The sequence below is a fragment of the Tenrec ecaudatus genome, chromosome 16 (assembly GCF_050624435.1).
Source record: "Tenrec ecaudatus isolate mTenEca1 chromosome 16, mTenEca1.hap1, whole genome shotgun sequence".
NCBI lineage: Eukaryota > Metazoa > Chordata > Mammalia > Afrosoricida > Tenrecidae > Tenrec > Tenrec ecaudatus.
The window spans coordinates 79,354,595-79,377,306 of NC_134545.1; the positions used below are offsets into that span (position 1 = coordinate 79,354,595).

A 22,712-nucleotide genomic window follows, 5' to 3' on the forward strand; every position below is an offset into this window, starting at 1 on the left:
TTTAACTCTTGGGGTGGAGGGTCTGCATTTGGTTTTAAATTACAATTTAAGCATTGTGGCCACTTGTAACAAAACTCATTCATCTTACTGAGTGTCCGAGGGGCCTTTAGAAAACTGGAAAAGTGGAATGTGAAGATCACGGAATTTTCCCATGCACTTGTTGAGGCCGCCTGTTGTAAACTATTTATTGACTTGAACTGGGTGTGAAGCACAAGAGGTGGGTTTTTCAGCCCCGGGCCCTTGGCAGAGGGTCCTCCTTGTGGAGCTTGTTACTGCTGCAGAGGGGTGTGCTCTGCAGAGACTTCATGAGTTAGGTCAGTGACTCTCCTCTTTCTCTGGATGTCAGCGCTTGTAAAAAGAGATAACTGAATAATCTTTGAGCTTTGATCTTTATAAACCAAAGCTACTCCTTGAAGTCTTCTTGAAGCAAAACATAGTTTATCTTATTAGGAAAGTCCATTGACATCTGCTTTTGAGAGACCAGATTGACCATTACAACCCCAAAGGCTGATGGGAAGTTTAAGACCGTGACGGTAGACTCACTGGAAGAAAGGTAGCACAACTTGAAGCCTGCAGTCAACATCACTGACTTGTATATGTGGAAGTTGGCGGAAGTGCTGCATCTTTGGCTATGTTTATTTTCATTAAGGCTTTCATTTTTTCATGTATCTGGATATACCTGGTCACACTCCAGACCAATCGAATCAGAATCTGAATGGCTGCAACCTAGAAATCTCTGTATTTTTTCATTGGATAGCCAGGTGGAGAACCCACCCGATTAGTCCACTAATCAAGAGATCTTGAGGCCTGTTGTATTGGAATTGGCTACAAGGGTTGGTTCGCGTAGATATTTGAAGGCATCTCTGGTTGTTCCCTGATTACTGAAGGACCAGATGATGAGTCATTGCCTGTCTTCCATCTTTCATCCTCACAGAGGCAAATGCTATCAGCAGCCCTCCTCACCCGCTGTCATCCAGAAGAGCCCACTCTTTGACCACAGCTGGGCCTCCGAGCGTGGCTGCCGGGACACCATCTCCCATCAGGCCAGTGTCCTCCCCTGTGCTGTCTTCTTCAAACAAGAGCCCGTCCAGGTGGGGCCTTAACATGATAAAACAGAGAAACCCTCCCATCATGTGCAAGGGTGAATTCTGTTGTTGTCAATGGAAAGACTGTTCTAAACTTAGTGTATGATTAAATTCACATTTCGGGAACATTCAAATGCCCTCACTTTTTCCCAATTTTATACTCCTACTTCCTCCTACAAGGTGCCCTGGTGGCGCAGTGGGTTAATATTGGACTGCTAACTGCAAGGTCAGCAGTTCAAATCATCAGTGGCTTTCGGGAGAGATCACCAGACCTTTCTTCCAAACGATGCTGCTGGCTCGATTTGAACTGCTGGACTTTCTGTTAGCAGCCAAGTGCTTGCCTGTTGTGACCTCACAGCTCCGTTTAACCTCACTGAGAGGTCAGCACTCCAAACCCATCAGCAGCTCCAAGGGAGAAAGATGTGGCATTATGCTTAAAAGCTCTATGGGTCAGTTCTACTCGGCCCTTTATGTTTGCTGTGAGCTAGAGTCGACTTAACTGTCAATTGGTAGAAATTCAAATGATGAAGCCACTTTATCGGACTGTTTTCCTCTTCCTGACCTCCACACCAACGTGTGTCTACAGAGAGCTCTAACCCTCTCGGTTTGAATGGAGGTGGCCTCCAAAGATCACCACAAAATACTGTCCCACACGTGAACATTGGGGACAGAATTGAGGGCAAACTGGGCATTCCTTACCACCATCCCAAAACATTAAAGGCAAAGACAGGAATGAACGGAAAGAGCCTGGCCACCGATTTAACTAATAGCCTCAGTCAAAGTTCCCTGCTACGATTCTGTCCATGAATGAAGCAGTGTAGAAAAGAAGAAATGTTGTGGAACAGCTAGACCGACGTTTTGACTGATATTTTTATACTGAGTAGATAGAGACTTGGCAGGTACAAAATATAATCCTAGGCAGAGTTGGCTGCTTTCCACTCTTAATATTTTTCTGACTCACATTTTCCATTAATATTAAAAAGCCCTTGTTTTCATCTAGGAACTGCTTGAGGCAGGAAAAGAAAAGACAGATTGATACACTCAAGACTTTCTCCCCAAAGGTGTTGCTCTCATTTTGAATATAGAAAAGAATATGCACTATTTTCTGTAGGTTATGACTGTACAGTTTGGAATTCTTCCACCTCCTCCCCACCCCCCATGACTCTTCTCTTAAGCTCTTGAGGGAAGAGGGTTCCTCCCATTGGCTTGTGATTTCGAAGACCTCGTCTGATGAATGGAAGACTATTTATCTCATTTTGTGCCCTGCTAAACAGGCTGCACATATGAAAAGGTATCACCATAAACATTTCTATCTCCTCTGACACGATTGTGTTTCCTTTTGAGAGAAGTGGAAAGTGAGCCGGAAACAGCTCATCCATCCGTTTCGCTTCTCTTGCATATCAAAGGAGGGCGCTTGGGGCGCACTGGCAAACACAGCCCGGGCCTTGCCCACTAAAGCCACATCTTTGTTGCAGTGCGTGGAGCAGCAGCAGCTGGCACGGGCGAGTCAAGGGCGGAATGCAGGGCTTCCAGAGCTTCATGGTGTCAGACAGTAACATGAGTTTCGTTGAATTCGTTGAGCTGTTCAAATCCTTCAGGTACGACCCGTTGTCTCCTTTCTCGTGCTCAGCCCCAACACTGTAGCAGCGTACTAATTACAAGCTGTTTGCCTGTCCTCGCTCAGTGTGAGAAGCCGGAAGGACCTGAAGGACCTCTTTGACATCTACTCCGTGCCCTGCACCCGACTGGCCTCAGAGTCGGCCCCACTCTACACCAACCTGACTATCGACGAACACCCCAGCGGCCTCCAGCCCGACCTAGGTTTGCTTGCCACCCTAGAGTGCTTCCTGTATGTGTTCGGGCTTCCCTAGCCTCCCGAGGCGTTTGCTTTGAGGGCGTCCTGTCTAAAGCAGGTCCACACGTGTCGCCAGGTAGTGCAAGTGGTTCGTGCTTGACGACCACTGGGCAGGCTGACTGACCACTTCAACCACCCACACAGCACGCTTCAGAAGACACGCCCGGCGGAGGTCTCAGCCTTGAAGCCCCTGTGGAGCAGTGCTGCTCTGTACACCTGGGGTCGCCCTGCATCCGAGTCAAGGTCACGGCCACTCACAACGGTTTGATGAATGAGGCCGCTTCCTGCATACCAACACTTCCGTGCACTTCCGCCAACCAGGGAATGCAGGAAAAATAAAGCTCAGCGCTCCATTCATGTCCACCCTCAGCCTGCACCACATGGGATGCTGCGGCCCAGATCATGGTGCAACACTTAGAGAATCCTATGTTGTCATGGGAGTGGGTTGCTCTGGACATTTAGGGCAAAAAAAAAAAAAGTAGCATGGGTGGGCCTGATATTTAAGTAGCCAAATATCCAAGATATTTAGCCAATCGCACCCTTTAGCCATTCTGACGGCCCAGAGTCCTTTCTGGCCCACTTCCACATATCACAAGGTGGGGGGCAGGTCCTAGTTGAGAACCTCGTCTCTGCCTCCACGCAGGTGGGCCGCACTCCCCGGAGCGAACTTTCTGACTTTGTGACAAGGAGGTAATTGAAGGACCTCTGTGGAACACTCCCGCCTAAAATTGCAAGGCCGTTTCCCTAACATAGAAACCAGAACGTCCACTTAGGTGGTCACCATCCCCACTGCAACCCCTGCACCCACCTATAGGGGGGGTGTTTGCTTTTGTGTTTTTAGTGTTAATGTTTCCACAACCCCTGTAATTTCCTTCTTCTCGATGGGCGATGTGAAAGCAAAACATCAACCATCTTTCACTCAGTGGCTTCTTACGTATTTAAAACATCATGCTGTCTTTAAGCTCAACACAGGAACCATTATTAAACCTGTCAGGACACGTGCATAACCATGAATGTGTCCAACGATTACATGTTAAAGTTCCGAAAGGAAAGGGAAACCTGTAATCTGTATGTTTTTTTGCAAACATAAAAATGAAGTAATTACTCTCAAAACTGCAAGGCCACAGTCAGCCTCAAGTCCCCAGTAGAATCTACCATTTCGTTCTCATCCAGTTTCTCTCGGTTTTCTGTCCTCGTGGTTCAGGCGAACGTTCATCGCGCAGGTTAGTTTCTATTCACAGTTTACACACACTTTGTTTCATAGCATTAGATGCAGTTCCCTCAGCGCCGCAGGAGCTTCCATTTCTTCCTTGGGTTCCCGATAGCCAGTGAGCCTCGTTTCCTGCCCTCTTCTAGCTTCGGAGCTGTTTGGGACAAACGTGCAGTGGCTTGCACTGTGGAGCACAGTCCCCACGAACGTGAATGTTCACTTTTTGCAAGATCATTTTAGGGAGGGCGCTTCCAGCCCATGTAACAATCCACACATCCATTGGATCGAGCCTCTTTGTACATAGGTTGCTTATTGTTTGCTTTAACGACCTATTGATTGGTGGCATAGTGGTTATGCGCTGGGCTGCTCACCACAAGGTCCGCAGTTGGAAACCACCAGCCCCTTCATGGGGGAAAAATGAGGTTCTCTACTCTCCTAAAAAGTTACAGTCTCCAAGTCCCCCGGGGGCAGTTCGATCCTGCCCTGGAGTGTCGCCATGAGTTGGGCATCAGCTCAATGGCAGAGAGTTTTCTATTATTTGGCTGCAAGGTCACCCTGTTCCCATCTACTTGGATTCTCGTGAGATTTCAAAATCATAGACCTAGTTCTGTATTAATGTATTCTGTTTATTTCTTGGGTCGTTACTTATCCCTTCAACTAAGTAGAGCCAGCAATGTAGTACCGAGTTGGTTGACTTCTGGAGTCCAACGAGTCTAGAGTCCCTCCAGTTTATTCATCCCACAACGCCATGCTGTCTAACGTGAGCCCTGTGAAGATGCTGGCTGTCTTGTGATCGCCCATGTTCTGTGGGTGCTTCTGTTTCAGATTTGCTGACCAGGAATGTCTCGGATTTGGGGCTGTTTATTAAGAGCAAACAGCAGCTCTCAGACAACCAGCGGCAGATCTCTGATGCCATCGCGGCGGCCAGTATTGTGACAAACGGCACTGGGGTCGAGAGCACGTCCCTGGGCATCTTCGGGATTGGCATACTCCAGCTCAATGACTTCCTGGTGAACTGCCAGGGCGAGCACTGCACTTACGACGAAATCCTCAGCATCATTCAGGTCTGTGCGCGTCTGGGGAGCGCATGCGCGGACCGGGTCTCTTGGCACGCTAACAATTTTCTGCTAAACATTTACTCTGCCCGTTCCAGAGCTTGCCCGCCTGCTCAGAACTCCAGGTGGTTTGGGGGTTTGCTTGCTGGGTGATTGCTGTTGAAATCCCAAATGTATAAATGTCCTTATTTACCTTAACGTGACCACAGGGCGTCTCCGACCCACAGCTGCCAGAGGGAATCTGCACACGAGTGCTTCCTATGGCTCCAGCCTAAGGGAAATAACAAAGTTTAGTTTTCAGCTTCGTAGGTCAACCAATTAGGAATCAGGGGCTAAGCTGCCCAGCGAGCAGACTGGATCCTTAAGAGTACTGTGGCCTGCCAACAGAACAAGCAGATCTGCTTGGGAGAGGCCTGTCCAGCCAGAATGCTCCTTAGAGGCAACAATGACAAGACTCCGCCTCCCATCCTTTGGGCCTGTCATCAAGAGACACGAGTCCCAGGAGACGGACAACATGCTTGACAAGGCAGTCGCGGCCGTGAGGAAGAGGGCGGCCTTGGACAAGATGGCGTGACACAGTGTTGTGTCAGGGACTCAAACAGAAGAAGGTTGAGGATGGAGCAGGGCCGGGCGGGGGTTTCCTCCACAGTACTTAACAACAATGGCATTGAGAATGCCAAAGGGGTGAGGCTTCCACCTTCCTATGGAACACTCGGCCGGCCTGTCCCACGTGCTCGGCCCGGATGATGTCAGGTCACCGGCCCCCAGGCTCTGAGGCGGTGGTCCCCACTCTCCCCATCCTCGGCTGGGGAAGCTTTGCGTTTGCATAAAGCGGCCTTCATCTTTCCTCGGCACCTCTTCTTTCCCCTCTAAAATAAGTGTGGTCACTATAATAAACTCCCACAGAATAAATGGGTTTACACTACATTTTCCCACTACATGGCTGACTTCATTCAAATATTTGGTTTAGATGTTTCCTGATGAAAACAGAACAGTTTTAAAAAAATGATACAGCAGTTTATTTTCCCCCCTCTCCGTTTCCTTTTACCCAAATAACTCCCCCACCCCACCCCCCTTTTCTTTCTGTCTTTTGCAGAAGTTCGAGCCTAGTGTCAATATGTGTCACCAGGGCCTAATGTCGTTTGACGGATTTGCAAGGTAATTTGTGGACTGTCTTCTGCCGGGCGTTTTAGAGCAGACGTTTGCCCAGGCAGTCCGACAGAGAGCTGTTTCCTGTAGGTTCCTGATGGACAAAGAGAACTTTGCCTCAAAAAACGATGAGTCGCAAGAGAACCGGAAAGACCTGCAGTTGCCGCTCTCCTTCTACTACATTGAATCTTCGCACAATACCTACCTCACAGGTCATCAGCTCAAAGGAGAATCCTCAGTCGAACTCTACAGCCAGGTACTGAGAACCCCACTGGGAATAGTGTCTTCTTAAGCCCTTCTGTTTCCACAACCTCCGTGGCCACAGAAACTGGACCCCAGGTTCCTTGGAAGAGGTGGCAGAATAAGCTATTATTACTTGGTGAGAGGAGACATGTGTGGGAAAACGGCTATGCGCAATTCTTTTCTTTTTCTTCAGTATCTATACTTAACTTTCACTCTAAGTATGCGTGTATTTGGACATGCACGCACACACTTATTTGAGAATCATAGCCTTTAGATCTTTGTCTGACCTACCCCTACTAAAATTAGATTTTCCCGTGGGAAAATTATCTAATTGTTCCATAAAGGCAAAATAAATCAATATGCTGTAGGAAAGCATAGTAGAAAATACAACTTTCTATGGAATTATTCTTAAAGATAGGAAGGGGCTCCAACATATTTATTGAACAACTCCATGATCTTTCAATTCTATGTCCTCACAAACTTTCGGAAACCCTCTGATATTATTGATTTTGCCATTCTGCTTGTTAGGTAATTAATTAGTCGATCCTGTCGGTAATCAGCTTAGAAGAAAATCTGTTCAGACTGTAGGCACCGCCTCTCTATATGGGTGATTTATGGGAAAGTCCCTTAAAATGTTCTTTCACACAGTAGGCGCTCGCAAATAGAACAAGCGCATGCTTTTCTCTCTGTCTGTTGCCTGAACCTTCCTCCTTTGTGTCGCCTATGTTTAACTCCTACAAGGAACAGCTGAGGCTACACTGGGGGGATACATGTGTGTGTGTCAGCTTGCATTTGAAAATTATAATTGTTTTCTTTATCTACGTAGCAATGGTTTGTTTTCCAGATCAGTCCAGACTATTCCTCACAGCATTAAATAGCATGGAATTTATGTATTGTGAAATATATATATTTTAGCCTCTATAGGCCATGTGACCTTTTTAATCTTTTTAAACCGTTTCATTGGCACATAATCTATCATACAATTCAGTAGGTCAATCGCAGCAAGAAAAGTTGTACAGTGAGTACCACAATCAAGTTTGCATCCTTCTTCTTTTTATGAAGATGTTCCCTTGAAGGGGCGCTTTTAAAAAAGGAGTCCGTCAAGAGGCCTCAGCTTCTTACCACGAGATGAGCACACAATAGCAGGAAGGGCCCCAGGCTCGTCCACACTTCAGCCCAAGTATTACTTAGTTGTATGTTTTACAAATCTGCCTCCTATTTTCACAGAAGTCCAAGATTAAAAGAATTTGAAATCCTATTTCTAGGAGAAATAAATAGAATAGCTAGTTCGTTATCCAGTACTTGGGGATTTGTTTGTTTACATAGCTGTGTGTTTCTTTTAGAAAAAAAAAAACAAGCCAAGACCTAGCTTTAATCCCTATTTCACTTCCCCATCTGACTTCCAAGGATTTTTTTTATCTGTAGCATTATACCCCAACTAGAGATCACCCAAAAGACACAGAAACTACACCTTGACTCACAGAAGTGATTAAACCCAGCATCGGAGGACCTGATGCCTGGGGCTTAAGTGGAGAGCAAATGTTCTGAGAATGCAGAGGGCAATGAATGTACAAATGTGCTCTACACGATTGATGTATGCATGGATTGTGATAAGAGTTGTATGAGCCCCTAATAAAACGATTAAAACAAAACAGCATGGATTAAACCCTTTTACTCATTTCATACCCCTCTCCTTTGGCTGCCCTAATAACCCTGGTGATGAAGCGGTTAAGAGGTCAGCCACTAACAGAAAGGCTGGCAGTTCAATCCTCCCTGCAGCCCCAAAGGAGAGAAGCCCTGGAAATCTGCTCTACGAACCTGACCGCCTAAGCAACCTTGTTGAGCGGTTCTCCGCCCCTCTAAGGTCTCTGTGAGTCAGGATCAACTCAAGGGCACATGCACGTCAACTTCTTGCTGGGGAAGGTGAGAGGAAGCCCTCTTCTGATCTGGTGATCCCAGCCCTGACTTTCCTTCTCTGGCCACAGACAGGTCTAAGAGTCAGGCAGATGTTGGTAAATGCCTTTAGTCCTTCTCACGCAGAAGCCACCCAGTCTGTCACCAGTTGGTGAGTATTCTTCACAGCCAGGCAGCATCGCCCAGAGCTGAAGCTGCTTTGAATTCTGCCTGCCAAATCCCACAGCGACTTTCAGCCAAACCAGTACCACGAGATATTACCGCTGATGGCGATGGATGGCAGAAGCGATGCTGCGTACAGAGCCCTGGGGGGGCAGAGTGGGTACGAGTTAGGCTGCTGACCACAAAGTCGGCGGTTTGAAACCTCCCGTTGTTCCTCAGAAGAAAGAAGAGGTTCTCTACTCCCGTAGAGAGTTAAAGTCTCCAAAACCCATAGGAGCCATTCGACTGTCCTACGGGGTCGCTGTGAGTCAGAATTGACTCGATGGCAGTGCGCTTTTTTGTTTTGCTTTTTGTAATGCTGCGCAACGTGGTGAACCTAGCAAGTCTCTAACAAAAAATAGAGCGAGATCAAAATAAGAGGTGTCCCACCCACCGAGTCTGGTGTGGTGACTCTAGTCCTGGATCACTGTCACATGGAAACCGTCATGATGGCTCATTCACTCAGGTACATCAGCTTCTTGGTCTGTGTTACTCTTCCACGGCGTGGCTGTCTTTTGAAAGAATCTACACTTCGGGTCACGGAGAGGAAGCGGTTGCTCTAAGCGAATGTTGCCGAGCTGCAGCCCACGCTCATGTCAGGACCCCGCTTCCAGCTCTAGACCGAAGACAGTTGGGTGGTGTTTCCTGGAACGATTGACTGAGAAGGTTACGAGATAATGTAACAAAGCAGAAGGGAGCAAGTGTGCTATGGGTCATGTGGGTCATGCTCGCGTTCTGCCGGGGGTCTGGAGACGGGAGCTATGGATCCTTTACCTTCCCTGCTCTACGTGCTGCCCGACACAGATCCCTGGGGGTGCTTGTACTCGTTCGTGTTGCAAAGGTTTTAGCTGATAGCACAACTTGGAATCTAAATGGAGGGGATTTTATCCTGATTGACAATATAAATGTTCAGTCCTTTCACTAAGGAATCAGTAGTCTTACATTCTCTGGGCTGTGACATCAGTGCCCTTGACATATACTGCTATCTGCCCAAGGGGACCACTAGTGCCCTTGCCTCGCTCTCTAATTTCGAGATGTGTCCTGAGCGGGTCCCCAGAGGGAAACCAAATGCTGGGGAAATGGCCATAGGTTTTTGCTAGCAAATGTTTCCTTCCAACAATATTCAGCTCTGGTGAATACTCTGTACCTTAATCTGTTCTCGCCTTCCCTGCCTCTTATTAATTCTGGCCTTTGGCCCAAGTGTACTATTTGGTTTAAATCTCCTGTTGTTTTGCTTCAGCTCTGAATGTGAACACGGGCTGATGTGCAGGACACTGGGCTGGGTGTCAGCGGAGGCTCTGTGTCCACGTGCTCACCCGTGGTGGCTCTCTCCTTGACCACACAGGTTCTCCTGCAAGGCTGCAGGAGCGTGGAGTTGGACTGCTGGGATGGAGATGACGGGATGCCAATCATTTATCATGGTCATACACTGACAACCAAGATCCCCTTCAAGGTAATGCTGCCTAATGTTCCTAAAATCTAGTCACAAAGAGGCATTCTCCATTCCGCATTTAAATGAATGTTTCTTCCAAATTATACCTCAGTTAGGGGTTCTTGTCATGGGTCTGGAAATCTCCCAAATATTGTACTGGATGTGTCCTTGTTCATTTTTCGGGGATTTCTTCTAGGACCTTCCATTGATCCTCATGTGCAGTTAGCATGCATTCCCTAAACCTCAAAGGTTAGCATACATTCCCCATACGTAATCAGTATTGTTGTCATTTTTACATCCTAAGATGATATATAAATGCCAGGGGCTCTGGTGATAGGAATTTAAGGCTACGTATCCTGTCGACAAGGGCAAGAGTCCTGGGCCAAGACATGACTAAATAGCTAACACCACAGGCTAGTGTGAATTGGTTCCGCTGGCTTGTTTCAGTCGCGGGTAGCTTGTTAGATGAATTGTGTGATTACTGACCTCACTCAGAGGACCTCCAGATGAAGCATGGGGGGCTGGGGGCAGTGTTATTAGTTGCATCTCATATGATGCCTTTATAAACGAAACAGAAAAGCCACCGTTGGCCGGAGCCTTGCTTTCTGCAGCTCTCGATTCCTTGTCTCCTACCTACCCTGAATGGGTGACTGGGCTCTAATGCACTCACTATTTGGCTCTCACAGGAAGTGGTTGAGGCCATTGACCGCAGCGCCTTTATCAACTCTGACCTGCCAATCATCATATCGATTGAGAACCACTGTTCATTGCCTCAGCAACGAAAAATGGCAGAAATTTTCAAGGTGAGCTCTCCACCAGGAGGCGCAATAGTGCGTTGGTCCTTGTCTTGTGACCATCATTGAGTTTCATTCGGGGCTGCCATGGGCTGTCCACCACAGCTGGACCTTAGCCATGATGCACGCGCGCCCTGGGTCCCTCAGACATGGAAGCTGGAAGTGCGGGCTCTTTCTTTTCCCCTTTAATGTTTGTATTGCGAATGAGGTGAAAGTTTACAGAGCTAATCAGCATCCTATTCAATAATTCCTGCAGATGTTGTTTCATCTTCCTGGCATTTCACTTTAACCATTTGATTGACGTATACTTCGTGTACAGTTTAATGGTTTAAATATATTACAAAGAGTGTGCAGTCACCATCACAACGCATTTTCTTCATTCTTGTTATTAGCTCACCATTGCTTCCCAACCTCCCCTGTCATTATCCTGTGGATCTATGACTCTGGTTACCATGTAGATTTACCTACCCTGGATTTCATATAAAGAATGTCACACCAAAAGATGTTCATCAGCAACAACAAAATAAAATACAGATTCACTTCAATCCAAAAGAAAGCAGAAAATAATAGAAACTAGAACAAGTTAAAAATGGGTCAAGACTCGATCGGAAAACATGCATAAGGGTCAGCAGCAGACCTTGATCTATTGGTTATTTCATTTATTTTTTTTCTCCTGTTCTGTTTTGTTTGCTTGTTTGTTTTTGTTTTGCCCTATGTATATCTTTATAAGATAGGTGGGACAAACAATCTTGAGGAGAAAACTACGGAACCGGAGGCTTCAGGGGGGACGTGGGAGAAGAGGGGGCGGGGAGAAGGAGTGAGGAGCCAACAAACTCAGAGATAAGGGAACAACAAGAGATCTAAAACTGATGGTTAGGAGGACGTATAATGCTGGGTGGGGCTTCATCAAGAGCAATGTATCCCAGAGGAAATACTGAGAGCTGAATGGAGGGTGAGGATGTAGTGGGATAGGAGGAAGGTGAAAAGAAATAGAGGAAATAAATAGGAGGAAAGGCTATTTACAGGGCTATAGCTATAGACATTTATATATGTAAATATATTTATAATGAAAGGGATACATGTATTTATATGATTAGTATTAAGATAGCAGACAGACTTTGGGCCTCCCTTAACATAAGAACACTTTGTTCTGATAATCTGACACTCTTTGATACTCACCTTCCCAACACTGTAGACAAAGCGGATACATAAGTAAATGTGGTGAAAGAGCCAGATAGTGCCCAGCTATCAAAAGATAAAAGTGTCTAGGGTCTTAAAGGCTTGAAGGTAAACAAGCGGCCATCTATCAGAGAAGCAAAAAGCCCACATGGAAAAAGCACACCAGCCTGTGTGATCATGAGTTGTCAATGGAATCAAGTATCAAAAGATCCAAAACAAACAATTAGATCAATTCGAACGAGCGGGGGTTGGAGTGGAGACCTAAAGCCCATCTATAGATAATTGGGTATCTCTCCACAAAAGTGGTATAAGGAAGCGATGACTCAACCAAGGTGTAATATAACACTGACAAATCACTTATCTTTCCTCTCCTTCCTGAGTACTTCCTCTCCCCGACTACCATGACCCAGTTCTAACTTACAAATCTGGCTCGACCAGAGAACACGTATTGGTGCAGATAAAACTCTCGACACATGGAATTCAGGAAAGATAAACCTCTCAAGAACTGTAATGGGAATAGCGATATCATGAGCCTAGGGGGCTGGGTGAGGAAGGGGGAACCCATCACAAGACTGGATATATAGCCAGCCCCGCCCCCACCGAAGGGGGTGAATAACAGAAATGTGAGTGAAGGGAGACAATGGACAGTGTGAAATACCAATAACAATATGTAATTGATCAAGGATACATTAGGGTGGGGAAGGGAGAGGGGAAAAAGGAGCTTATACCAAGAGCTCATATAGAAAATGTTTTGGAAATGATGGCAACATATGTGCAAATATGCTTGATACAAGTGATGTATGGAATGTTATAAGAGCCCCCAATAAAATGACTTTTTTTAAAAAGAGAAAGCAACGGGTAAGATAATAAAATTTTAAACTACCTATTTTTGCAATAATCCATTTTCCAATACATTCTGTCTGAGGATAAAACTATTCAGAATCAGGTCAATGATCTGAAGGAGTTCAGTGGAGACTTAGTCCACGTGAAGACTCTCTAAATGGATTTTGGGTTTTCACTGTTGTCCATCTGAATTTAGGCTCTAATACAGTGGTTCTCAACCTGTGGGTCACAACCCCTTTGGGAGTCAAACGACCCTTTCACAGAGGTCACCTTAGACCTTAGGAACCCAGACACCACTCCTCTATCTGTCTCCAGGCAGATCCACCCACATGTAGATCTGCCAACATACGAGTATCCAGCATGAAGACTGTTACCCATGCTACACCATGCTTCAAGACAACATTTCATTTATTTGTAATTAGAAATAACTATTTCACAATCTATAATTATATATTATTTTGTGATTAATCACTATGCTTTAATTGGGTTCAATTTGTAACAATGAAAATATATCTTACATATCAGATATTGGCATTATAATTCATAACAGTAGCAAAATTACAGTTATAAAGTAGCAACAAAAATAATTTTATGGTTGGGGGTCACCACAACATGAGGAACTCTATTAAAGGGTGGCAGTATTAGGAAGACTGAGAACCACTGCTCTAATACAATTCCCTTCTCTGGTCTTGGATTTTATTATTTACAATCCTTGGATCACATGGACTGGTGTGCTTCTTCTGAAAAGAGTTAGCTGACACCTCACTTGGATGGTTGCTTGTTTAAAGACAAGCCTTTAAGACCCCAGGTATTCTTTCTGATGGATGGGCACCTCACTTTGTTGGCACCTGATTTCTTCACCACACTTTACTGTGGCACCCATATCTTCAGTGATTGCTTCAGGAGGGCAAGTATCAAGCAGGGCCAAATCACAAGAATGAGTTGTTCTTTAAGTAGGGCTTACAATTAAGTGCAAGTTCAAAATCCATTCATAAATCTAAGGTTTATATACATCCCTGATCCACTTTTGAGGGGTGAAAAAATATAGATAATTTGCAGGGGACACTTGGTATGTCTAACAATAGCATCATTAATTTAGCCAATAGTATAGAATCTAGGTTACTAGTGAGAAAAGGAAAATATATCTATGTAGGGAAACATTAGACTGAAGTACATGGAACATTAACTTATTGAAAGTTAATTTACACATATCTGGTTCAACTCTTTGTTGAGTGGTCTCTCTCCTTAGCTGGAGGAATAAAAGCCCGTGGTCCTCAGACTTTCCAGAAAGTCACAGAAGATCAGATCAAACAACCCTCCAAGGAGATTCTTAGCACCTCCTGCACACAAGTCGGGCAAAGGTTGAAATAGCTGAAGAAGAGTAAATGAAACCCTTTGGGCCGGCGCTGCAGATGTTCAGATACAAGAGACCAAGTTGGCAAGGAGCTTAGGGTGGCCAGAGCAGTGTCTGTGAGAGCAGCCAGCCCCTTCTTATCCACGGGAGCTGTGATGCTGAGATGCAGGGTCTAACCCTGCTATACTTCTTTCTCTCAGTGGGAAAGACATGAATAGGAACATCCCCCTGAGGGGAAGGGAGGGAAGGAGGAACACTGAGAAAAGAAAATGTCCCCAAATACTAAAGCCAGCACAAGAAATTCGATTTTCATATTGTCTCTCCTGTATTATCATTTATAGTAATGGGATACGTTTTCCCACTGTGCACTTGTGGACTTGTTTATAGGTAATGTACACGCTCTGCTCGTTGGGCACGACCTAAAATGTGCACAAGAAATGGAAAAGAATAGCCTACAAAGGATAGAGATTATTTTAAGATACTTTCATTTTTTAATTTAAAAGAACCTGGGCTATCACTGGAAATAACAAAAGCCCGGTTTTGTTCATTTCGTATCTAGACCGTGGACGTAATGCGATTGAGCGTGTTGCAGTATTTTTTAAGATGCCACTTTTAACGTGGTGCTCATCGGTGACTGGGATGTCTGGTTTTTTGGGGTTTTTTAATCATTTTATTGGGGGCTCACACATACATCAATTGTGTAAAGCGCATTTGTACATTCATTGCCCTCATCATTCTCAAAACATGTGCTTTCCACCCAAGCCCCTGGCATCAGGTCCTCATTTTCCCCCTCCCTCCCTGAACTCCCCTCCCTCATGAACCCTTGATAATTTATAAATTATTATTTTGTCATATCTTGCCCTGTCTGATATCTCCCTTCACCCACTTTTCTGCTGTCTATCCCCCAGGGAGGAAATTATATGTAGATCCCTATAATCGGTTCCCCCTTTCTACCCCACACTCCCTGCACCCTCCTGGCATCACCACTCTGACCACTGGTCCTGATGGGTTCATTCATCCTGGATTCCCTGTGTTTCCAGTTCCTATCTGTACCAGTGTACATCCTCTAGTCCAGCCAGATTCATAAGGTAGAATTTGGATCATGATCGTGGGGGGTGGGGTGGAGGGAAGGAAGCTTTTAGGAACTAAAGGAAAGTTGTATGTTTCATTGTTGCTATACTACACCCTGACTGGCTCGTCTGCTCCCTCAGACCCTTCTGTAAGGGGATGTCAAGTTGCCTACAGATGGGCTTTGGGTCCCCACTCCACACTCCCCCTCATTCACAATGATATGAATTTTTTGTTCTTTGATGCCTGATACCTGATCCCTTCGACACCTCATGATCACACAGGCTGGCGTGCTTCTTCCATGTGGGCTTTGTTGCTTCTCTTCTAGAAGGCCGCTTCTTTATCTTCAAGCCTTTAGACCCCAGACACTATATCTTTTGATAGCTGGGAAGGGATGTCAGATTTTTAAGTGTAGTTTATTATTTCCGTATTTGTTTTCAGTAGCTACAGTAGCTGAAACAGGAGAAGACACATGGACCTCAGTAGAAGAGGCAGGTCATGAGCCAAGCCATACTTGGTGATACCATAGTTCTCACTTCTCCGTTCCATTCACCAAAAATGCAAAGGTTTTTGTTGAAATTTGGCTCAAAGATTTGTGTTTCCTGATGTCGATCAGTTTAAGAAACACTGACAAGCATTGCCTTTTGTAAACCGCACTACAACTCTTCACTGGGAAGATTTGTGACCTATTAGAAAATCTGCTCTTCCATTTCTTGAGTGCAGACATGAGCAATTCCCATGAGGAAATCTCATAGCAACAGAAGTATTTCTACACACACGTTTTTAAGATACTTTTTCTACCACGCAAATGTTATTTACGCAGCAATTGCTCTCTTGCGTACTGTCAAATCATCACCTTTGTCATCTAAGAACTGATTACCTTTGATTGTGTTGCTTTTATAATTCTTATTTATTATCTGGGAACAGCAAGCTATTGCCAGGCCCTTGTCAACACCTAGAAAAAGTCACACATTTCAGGACTTTCAGTTTTGTTTGCTTGAGAAATATACATAGCATAGAAAAATTCCATTAACCAGTTTGTCATGGTATAAAGTGTGAACTTCTACAAGGAGGCTTCAAAAAGTTTGTGGGGAGAAAAGCTGAATTCAAAGCTTGTGGAATTTTTCTATGCAGCCCCCTCATATGGCACAAGAGATCATCGTGGTCACTCTTCACCTCATTTAAAAAAAAACATAAAGGAAAAAAAGCTTTCATGAAAATAATCATAGAGATTACATCTTATGTCACACCAAACTGCAATTTTCACAATAAACTGATATCAAACCAAAAAATGTGAGGGACCCACTGCCAGCTCCTCTGAGCCCGGAGACTCATCCTTGTCCCTAAGAGATTGTCCTGAACGGCACAGCGCATGATGTGTGTGTCTGACACATCTGTTGAGAGAAGGTACCCTTTTGAATCTGAGTGGTAAACATTAATCAGCTTCCAATTTTGTTTCTCTTTTTAAGTAAAAAATAATGAGAAACGGAAATTACTGTACTTTTTTACCCTCGCATCATGAATCATCCTGTGTCCCACTCATGCCCCTCTCCCCAGGAGGCTGCCCACTTCTCTTTGAAGAGAAATGCTCAGGAAAGCTTTGAGAGTGGAACAGCAGCTCCTTTATACCAACGGGGAGCAAACGCTCCTTCTGTCTTCTTTATCCCTATTCCCCATCTCCTCCAAGGTTTCTATTGCATTGACTGCACCATCAGCCTGCTTTCTACTTTATCCTCCCAGGCCCCAGAGCTGTTGCCTAAATGGATAGAACGAGAGCCCAGCTGGAAGAGTAACCCAGACCTCTCCTTCCAGAAAAATATATATGAAGGGGTACACCCCCCCAAAAAAATAGAAAAAGCTACACTGGGCGGAGCTTTCATAGCAAGCATTTTTCCCACTAGGGGAACATGGAGTAACGGAGTCAGTGCACCCAGTCGCCTGGGAAGGTCCTCTCTGGCCACAGTGAATATTTTTATAAAAGCAGTTTTGCTCGAACCTTGTTTTTTGTAATGGTCGACTTAAGAGAACAGTGTGCGACTGTGAAATTTTGTTTCCTGCTGGGGAAAAATGCTGCAGAAACGTGTGATGTGGAGCACAGCTTACAAGGACAGCGCATGGGAAACACTCCAGTGTGAGAGTGGTTTTCTCCTTTCAAAAAGGTGAAATGCTGATGGATGACAAACCTCGTTTTGGACATCCATCAACTTCCCGAATGGCCGGAAATTTTGACAAAATGTGTGTAGTCATGCTCAAAGACCGACAAGGACGACAGACAATGCAGGGACGGGGACGTTATTATCCAGGCTCTCCTGGAACTCAGGTCAGCGACTACCAACAGGAGATTTGGGAATGTGATGTCCCTGCGAACTGTGTGCCTCCGGTTCTGACTGTCCTGGAAAAAGAGTGACCAGTGGAGACATGCCGTGCTTTCAAAGAACAGCACCAAAGCGACCAGACTTTTTGTTTCCAAGGTCATTGTGTCTGTTTGTTTTATTTTTTGTGGGGTTTGTCTGTGTGTGCATGTGTTTTTGTTGTTGTTTGTTTCTTTGGTTGTTTTTGTTTCCAGGGTCATTACTGGTGATAAGTCATGGTGCTATTCATACCACAAAAGCAAACATCAATCAAGCCAGTGGAAGATGCCATTGTCACCTCACCCAATAAAAGTCTGTCAAGTAAAATCAAAGATCAAACGATGCTCGTTTGTTTTTTTGATGTGAGGGGGATAGTGCATTTGGAGTTTGTTCCACCAAGTCAAACTGTTCGTCAAGCTTGCTGAGAAGATAGCATAACAGTGTGTGACAGAAAAGGCCTGATTTGGGGCAGACAGGGGACTGGTTTGGCCACCATGACAATGCACCTGCTCATGCAGCCATCTCAGTGAGCCAGTTTTTGGCAAAAAGCACCGTGCCTCTTTTGCCCCACACACCTGACCTCACTCTGTGCGGCTTCTTTTTGTTTCTGTGAATGAGAGGGACATGAAAGGACAGCAATTTGATGACATAGAAGAGGTAAAGGAAAAATCAAGGGAGGTGCTGTCAGCCATCCAAACAGATGAGTTTGGAAAAATGTTTCCAAGAATGGAATCACAGATTTGACAAGTATATTAAGTGTAATGGAGACTACTTTGAATGTGATAAGGTCGTTTTGTAAAAAAAAAAAAATTTTTTTAATACATAGTTTTGAAAAAAATTCTGGTTTTGGGGGTACGTGTGTGTATCCTACTTCCTCTTTCTAGAATATTTAAAACCATCCAAGTGGGCCAAAATGTCTGTGTATGTGAATAATCTGATAACTGTCATTGCTTGTGTGTTTTCTTGTATTCTTTTTAGACTGTGTTTGGAGACAAGCTGGTGTCTAAATTCTTATTTGAGAGTGATTTCTCAGCTGAGCCAATGCTGCCATCGCCTGATCAACTGAGGAGGAAGGTGCTCCTCAAAAATAAGAAGCTGAAAGCCCACCAGACGCCCGTGGATATTTTAAAGCAAAAGGTACTATTTCTTGTGGCTGTGCTGTGTCCCCCAAACAAAGAGATTCACTTCATGCTAACCACTCTGATAGCCGGTTTCTGGAGATGGCCTCTCCTTCAGCAACAGACTTGATTTTTGACTTTCCATGTCAGGGACCAGTCATAAATCCATCCACTGCTCTCAGGTTTTATTCTGTGGCATTGATTTTCCACAGAGGAGATACCTCTGTTAATTAATTTATTCTGAACGGCCCAATGTGTGTCCATTGTTTCTGGAACCGTGCTTTGGGGCTGTCAATCTCAGCAGTTTCTCTAGCCTCCTTCCTTTCAGGAGAACCCCAAGGAGCCCTGTGGCATAGTGATTATGAGCTCAGCTGCTAACAGAAAGGTTGCTGGTTCAAACCCACCCAGCAACCCATGGGGAAAAAACCTGGCAAGCCGCTCCCATGATGGTCACAGCTTAGGAAACCCTATAAGTCACTTCTGCGCTGTCACAGGGGGTCGCTGCGAGTCAGCAGCGAGGTGGTAGCACACAGCAACAGCGAGACCGCTTCAGCGAGAGCACCGAGGTCTGCAGGGGCACCCCGTAGCGCAGCCTTGGGGTCCCAGAGTTGAAGTGGCGAGTGTGCCTCTGAAGCTCATGGCCCTCGAGGCACGGCCACACCCACCACGATTTCTGCCCCACAAACCTACCCTCGTCGGAGGACCCTCAGTTCACGTGGGATCTTTGGGGTCCGTGACCACTGTGTGCCCAAGGCCAGGCTGAACCTACTTGCCCACAGAATGACAGCTTCGACAACGATTCCCCTGAAAGAGCATGCACCGTCACTGTTTGAAACTGCAACTGCCAAGAGTTAGGAGCCCCTGGCACCATGCAAGGTCAGCGAGCAGGCCAGCTCACAGTGAGCGCGAGGTCATGGCCTTGAGCTTTTCGTTTCTCTTTGGGCCAACACCTCTCAGCCTGCAGGCCTGTCTTAGTGGCTTCCGACAAGTGGAGAATTCCGCAGAAAGAGTGTGTGCACAACAAATAACGAAACCTTTGCCCATAGGTCACTTATTAAACATGTCGAGTTAGATAGCCACTTTGACCTAGTGAGGAGTCCATTTGGAACAGTTGTCAAACCTAAATGCAAAAGAAAACCCCACAAAATCCTGTAAATGCATGACTTTGTAGCTATCACGGGCAGGACCTGCATCTCCTGATACCCACCGTGTTGTTGCAGAGAGCGCATTCACTGGGGACTGAGATCACAGGGTCTAGCCTCAGACGGTTTCACAAACCATAGGCCAATGAGGGTGTTTTGTGTTTTGGGTTTTTTTTCAGTCTTGTTTTGTTTTTAACTTTTTAAAATTTTCTTCTCTGGTTTGGATGAAGGTTTACAGAGCAAATTGGTTTTCCACCAACAATCCCTACATGTGTTGCTAGAGTGCGGTCACATGTGACGTTGATGGCAATCCCCAGAACGTAACAGCCCTTCCCCACTGTCATCTCCACGTGCTCTTCTCCCTTCCCTGCCCTCTGAGCAGGCTCCCTGGCCAATCGCCGCCCCGTTAGTGTCGGATGATTGACTCTTCTACAGAGGAGATGCGTCCCTGCGGTTACTATTCATCTCGTAGTGCCACTGAATTGTGGTGGGCCTCCATTTCTCCTTCTTGTTGTTGTTGGTGTGTTTGTTTGATTGTTTTATTAGGGGCTCATACAACTCTTATCACAATCCATACATACATCAGTTGTGTAAAGCACATTTGTACATCCACTGCCCTCATCATTCTCAAAACATTTGCTCTCCACCTAAGCTCCTGGCATCAGCTCCTCATTTTTCCCCTCTCTCCCCACACTCCCCTCCCTCATGAACCCTTGATAATTTATAAATTATTATTTTGTCATATCTTGCCCTGTCCAACTTCTCCCTTCACCCCCTTTTCTGTTGTCCGTCCCCCAGGGAGGAGGTCACGTGTAGATCCTTATAATCGGTTCCCTCTTTCCAACCCACCGTCCCTCTACCCTCCCAGTATCACCACTCACACCCCTGGTCCTGAAGGGATCATCCGCCCTGGATTCCCTGTGCCTCCAGCTCCTATGGTCCATTAGTCTTTTCATCGAATAGTTTCCCTGTGTCTTTGCTTTCTTCATTCGCCTTTGCTCCAACTAGAGAGAGACCAATAATTGTACCTGAGATGACCAGGTAACACGATGTTTTGTTTGTTTTTAACATGGTTTTAAGGCACTGGTCACTACTCACCAAAGGAGAGCATAAAACATTTTCTTTGTGGACAATATCGTGCCAATTAACTTGATGTTCTCAGAGCTTTGGTCCTGCCCTCCCAGGTCTACTGAGTTATTTCCTGAGGGTGTTTGGTTATGGATCAGAAGTTAGCCAAGCATTGTCCTCCGAATGCTTTACTATAGTCATGGACATAACAAGGGGCATCGGAATATTTACGGAAATCTTCCATTATCGTCTCATTCCACTTGTCCGTGAACTTTTGAAGCGCCCTCCTTGATGTGTAGTAATATCCTTTGGTCCTCTTTACCTTCCCACACCTGTTCGTTTTATGTGTCTATGTGTCCACTTGCAGTTATGACTGGCATTGTAGGTCTGGGTTTCTACTAGTATTTTCTGCTTTTGCCTTTAACTCTTCTTTTCTTCCCCGTGGCTTCCTTTGCCTTGACCATTTTGTGCTGACTTCTCCTTTACTCTAGTTCCCCTTCCCCTTCACCCATGTTAAGAAGCCCTGGTGGCACAGTGGGCTATGGGTGGGTATGCTAACCACAAGGTGGGCAGTTCAAACCCACCAAGTACACCGTGAAGGGGAAAATGAGGCGATCTGCTCCAGTCTCAGAAACCCGATGGAGTGCCTTTACTCTGTTCTACGTGGTCATTGAGGCAGGTCGACTCAAGCAGAGTGTTGACCCTGGTGGAGGAGTGGGTTACACAGCGGACTGCTAACCACAGTTCAAATCCACCAGCTGCTCTCCGGAGAAAGACCCTGAGAGAAAGATTTAAAGCACCAGGAACCCACAGGGCAGTTCTTCTCTGTCCTATCAGGTCACCAGGAGTTGGAATCGATCAATGATGGTGAGTTTTGATTTTGCCGTCTGATCAGTGATTTCCCCTCCCACCCTAGTCAACCTCAAACAGTATCTCAGGGTGTAAACCTCTCTTGGCTTTTTACAATAATGGTCTCCCGCAGCATTTGGGATCGACTCATTTCATTCCATGAGTCCATCCGTGTTGTGAGGTTTCTTGACGATTCATCATTGCGTAGTATTCCATTGGGTGTATGTACGATACATTGTAAATCCGTTCATCTGTTGATTGGCTGTTTCCATCTTTTTGTATCGTCAGTAATGTTAGAACGAACGTGGGTGTGCATGTTTGTATAACAGCTCATTTTCTCTAGGATGTATATCAAGTAGTGGGGTTGTTGGATCATAGAGAATTTCTATTGTCCACTTTCTACGGAGGCAGCATTCTGTTTGCACTGAGGCTATACCATCTCACAGCCCCACCAGTAGTGGATGAAGGTCCAGTCTCTCTGCGCCCTGGTCAGCGTTTGTTGCTTTCTGGTTCGATGTGGTTTCTAATTCTGTTGGGCTGAGATGAGAACTCGCAGCTATTTTGATTTTCCTCTCTCTAATCGTGAATAATCACAAGAATGTTTGATGTGTTGGTTGGCTGCATGAGTGTCTTCTCTGATGAAGTGTCTGTTCAAGTCCTCTGTCAATTATGTAATTGTATTCTTTGTCCTTTTGTGGTTGAGATGCTGATGTTTTCTATAAATCTTAGAGATTAATTGCTTGTCAGATACATTGTTGCCAAAATGTTTTCTCGTTCTGTGGGTTTTCTTTTTACTCACAGG

General features: G+C 45.4%; 1 protein-coding gene across 5 annotated transcripts in view; it reads left to right on the forward strand.

The window, feature by feature from the left end:
- The window catches only part of PLCE1 (phospholipase C epsilon 1), a 319,921-nt gene that overhangs the window by 247,073 nt on the left and 50,136 nt on the right, over positions 1-22,712 (forward strand). For 3 of the 5 annotated variants that reach the window (XM_075533992.1, XM_075533993.1, XM_075533994.1), the window contains exons 11-19: positions 935-1,091; positions 2,561-2,683; positions 2,770-2,906; positions 4,976-5,214; positions 6,302-6,363; positions 6,445-6,610; positions 10,058-10,165; positions 10,831-10,947; positions 18,712-18,870. In XM_075533992.1, the coding sequence (XP_075390107.1) occupies positions 935-1,091; positions 2,561-2,683; positions 2,770-2,906; positions 4,976-5,214; positions 6,302-6,363; positions 6,445-6,610; positions 10,058-10,165; positions 10,831-10,947; positions 18,712-18,870 (1,268 nt within the window). The remainder of the gene's footprint in view (positions 1-934; positions 1,092-2,560; positions 2,684-2,769; positions 2,907-4,975; positions 5,215-6,301; positions 6,364-6,444; positions 6,611-10,057; positions 10,166-10,830; positions 10,948-18,711; positions 18,871-22,712) is intronic. The other 2 variants (XM_075533995.1, XM_075533996.1) reach the window with 1 other exon arrangement.